At 40.7% G+C, this 3138-nt stretch overlaps 1 protein-coding gene across 1 annotated transcript; it reads left to right on the top strand.

Moving 5' to 3' along the window:
• The first annotated feature begins 848 nt into the window (after nt 1–848).
• LOC147448298 (uncharacterized) lies at nt 849–2109 on the top strand. The gene has a single exon (XM_086524152.1). The coding sequence runs from the start codon at nt 1017–1019 to the stop codon at nt 1884–1886; it is 870 nt and encodes a 289-aa protein (XP_086380278.1). The 5' UTR covers nt 849–1016; the 3' UTR covers nt 1887–2109.
• The last annotated feature ends 1029 nt before the right edge of the window (nt 2110–3138 follow it).

Here is a 3138-nt window from a genome sequence, read left to right as displayed (position 1 = left end):
TTGGGGTAAATGGACAGTAATTTTTCCATGTTGCACCAATGACTATTGCAAAAGGACGATCGTTTTCACATTGCAAGGATAGATTGTTCATAGTGCATAGCAATCAACCTTTGCAAAAAGACAAGGATTTCTATGTGCGGAGGTTTGAAGGGTCACCTTAAAGATGACCTTTTTTGCTGACCCGAGAGAAAAAGCTTGCATAAGCATTTTAAAGGAAAAAGGGTGCTTGTAGAGAAGGCAAAGTTGTGCTCTTTACAATTTGCAACACGTGATAGGCGGTCCTGGGATCTTTGATTTTGTTTTAAAATTTGAATCCAAGCCTCATGTATTTTCTTTGTTTTGAATATTTTAATCCCAAATTTCATGGTGAGGGTGAGGATAAGGGGGAAGGAGTGGTACTAGGCTACGGCTTTTATATTATTGTATTCTAAATTTATTAGTCGAGGCTCATGATGATAGGAGGTAATGTTTGATGTACTACCAATATATATTTGGCTTACCTTGCATGTCCTAAGGTGTATGAAATACATTTTCTAAATTTTTATTTTGCTCCAAGGTTCAAGATAAGGGGGTTATTCTTATCAAAGTTGTATCCTAATGTCCATGAGATGGGGTAAAGCTTAGATGAAATAATCTTTTCAAAGGACCACCTTTACCCACACGAGCTCCTAGCTTTTCTCTTTTTCCTTTGAGGGGGGGGGGGCCCTGTAGGCAAGATGGGGACGCGAGATGCCCTTGGTTGGAGCACCATAAAGTTATCTGCTTATTTTGACAAAAACCATTTTCTTTTCCAATCGAAAGTATGATCCTCTCAGACTTTTTGGATGCCTTTAAATTTGAGCGCTTGCCTTGCCTCTCCTACCAGGTCACTTCTTGCTCCTCCTCCTGCCCACCTCTCTCCTAAGGTGAATTGCAAAAACCTTTGAGAGCGCGCGCGCGCGCACACACACACACACACATTCTCTCTCTCTCTCTCTCTCTCTCTCTCACACACACACACACACACACTCACACAGATGGCATCACCTAGCCTCCATGCAACCTTGAATTTTGTGAAGAAATACCCTATCACCCTATGTGGGTTCTCTCTATTCTTCATGCCCTCAGTGCACCGCCTTCTTTTATACTTCACTCCCCTTCTACTCTCCACAGCTATTTTCATTGTAGCGATGCTGAGCTGGGGACCAAGTACATCCTCACAGAAAAGCACATCAAGAAGTAGCAAACCCAAATTAGTGAGTGAGCACCACATAATTAGTGAGTGGGACTTCAATGAAAGCATGGGGATAAAGGAGGATGATGATGATGAAGAAGAAGCGGACGAGGAAGAAGAGGTTACAACAACAACAGCCAATGAAGGGGTATTTCTTCACAAACAAGGCATTACTTATAAGGAACTTGATGTGGGCTTGAAGTCAAGGAAGGAGAAGGAGCTGGAGCTGGAGCTAGAGCCAGACCCGGACTTAAGCAACGATGGCAGCGATGGTCCTAGGCAAAATAGCCATTGCCAAGCAGCTAATTCGGTGAAGGAGGGCGTCGATGCCATCAGAGGAATGGTTGCTAGTGGTACTAATTGCCAAAAGTGTGAACTGCAAGCAGAAGACGTGGAAACAACTTCTAGGGATGCTGATATAGATTTTGTTTTGGATGATGCGCTGTCATCAAGGCATGATAACAATGATGGTCATGCACATCATAAAAATGATGATGGACATGCAAGTCTGCCTGTTGACATGAGCCATGTGTCCTATGAATCACATCATGGGCAGATGGCTCATGTGCATGATGATAAATTAGGCCACATCCATGATCGCCATCAAGAGAAGCATTTGCAAGAGGGCGTTCCTAAGGAGAGGCCACCCCACTTTTTGCAAGTTTGTGCTTAGACTTTTCACTTTTCTTCCTCAATATTTTCACAAACTTTTGCTTTATTCTAATTCTGTTGTGCACTTGGTCCTTCTTTGGTGGCCCTGCCCTTATCAAGGTCGTGCTTGGAGCACCAAAGAACTTGGAAGGTGCCTCAGAAAAAAAATACCCAACTTTTGCTCCCTATCTACTTGTAAAAATATTTTTGTCAGTATACAACAGATGTAGAAGTAGTTAAACATAGTAACTTCTATACAATCTCTAAGATGCTCTCTCTCTCTCTCTCTCTCTCTCTCTCTCTCTCTCTCTCTCTCTCTCTCGCACGCACACAAAGGGTGGAGAGTGGATTTCATTTTTTAGGGTTAGGTATGTTGTTAATTTGTGTTCAAGGTTAGGGAAACCAAAGAAGGATTAGCTCATTATAGACTAGGACCCTACATGCCTAACATTTTTTTTTCGAGCTCTGGTATCAAGCAAGGTATGCAGCAAGTCCTTTCTCGAGAAAAGGTGTTAAAAAACAACCCTACACAAGGAAGGGTATGTCATATAGAAGCACTTTGATTATCAATTCTTCATTTGCTTTATATATATATATATAAAAATTATGTTTGTATTGTGAATAACTACCATGAGTCTCAGATAGCAGAAGTAAAGCTCTATTAGCAATAGGAAAAGCCTAATAGAGGTACATTCATCATAGTAGGATAAAAATTCATCATAATCTGAGCTACAAGCTGTAACTCCTATCGAGCATTAGTCAGTACAGTAATTAACAAGTACACATTTTAAGGTGAGTATGCCTCGTCTCAATTTCTCAAATTCAATACTCTCTACTGTTGCAAATTTATAACAGGGCTGTTAGAAGATGTAAACTTTCTAAAACATACAGAAGTGGTCACCATGAATTAAGGATTATACACATTTTTCCATAGTTAACTTGCTACCTACCTGATGTACATTCAAGAACATAGTACATTAGCAAAGAGAGAACTAGTGATATCATGTGTCAACAATGGACGAATGGAGGGAAGTTTGCTAAAGGAAGGCAAGGCCTATAAGTGGTGGATGATCATGAGGCAAAAATCCCCTTAGTCGATGGTGTTTGATGCACTATTCTAGATATATTTTCAACGTCACAACTGGAAAAATTTGGATACCTGGTCATATGCATAGTTTGACACTAAACTATATATATTTATATATGTGTGTGTGTGTGTGCGCGCGCGCGCAAGTATTGAGCTAAAGAAGGATGGCTCTATGCCTTTGTATGTG

Source organism: Adiantum capillus-veneris, chromosome 11, assembly GCF_014529385.1.
Source record: "Adiantum capillus-veneris isolate H3 chromosome 11, ASM1452938v2, whole genome shotgun sequence".
Lineage (NCBI taxonomy): Eukaryota > Viridiplantae > Streptophyta > Polypodiopsida > Polypodiales > Pteridaceae > Adiantum > Adiantum capillus-veneris.
Note: the sequence above shows the minus strand (reverse complement) of the source record. Positions and strands in the feature narration are given on the sequence as shown.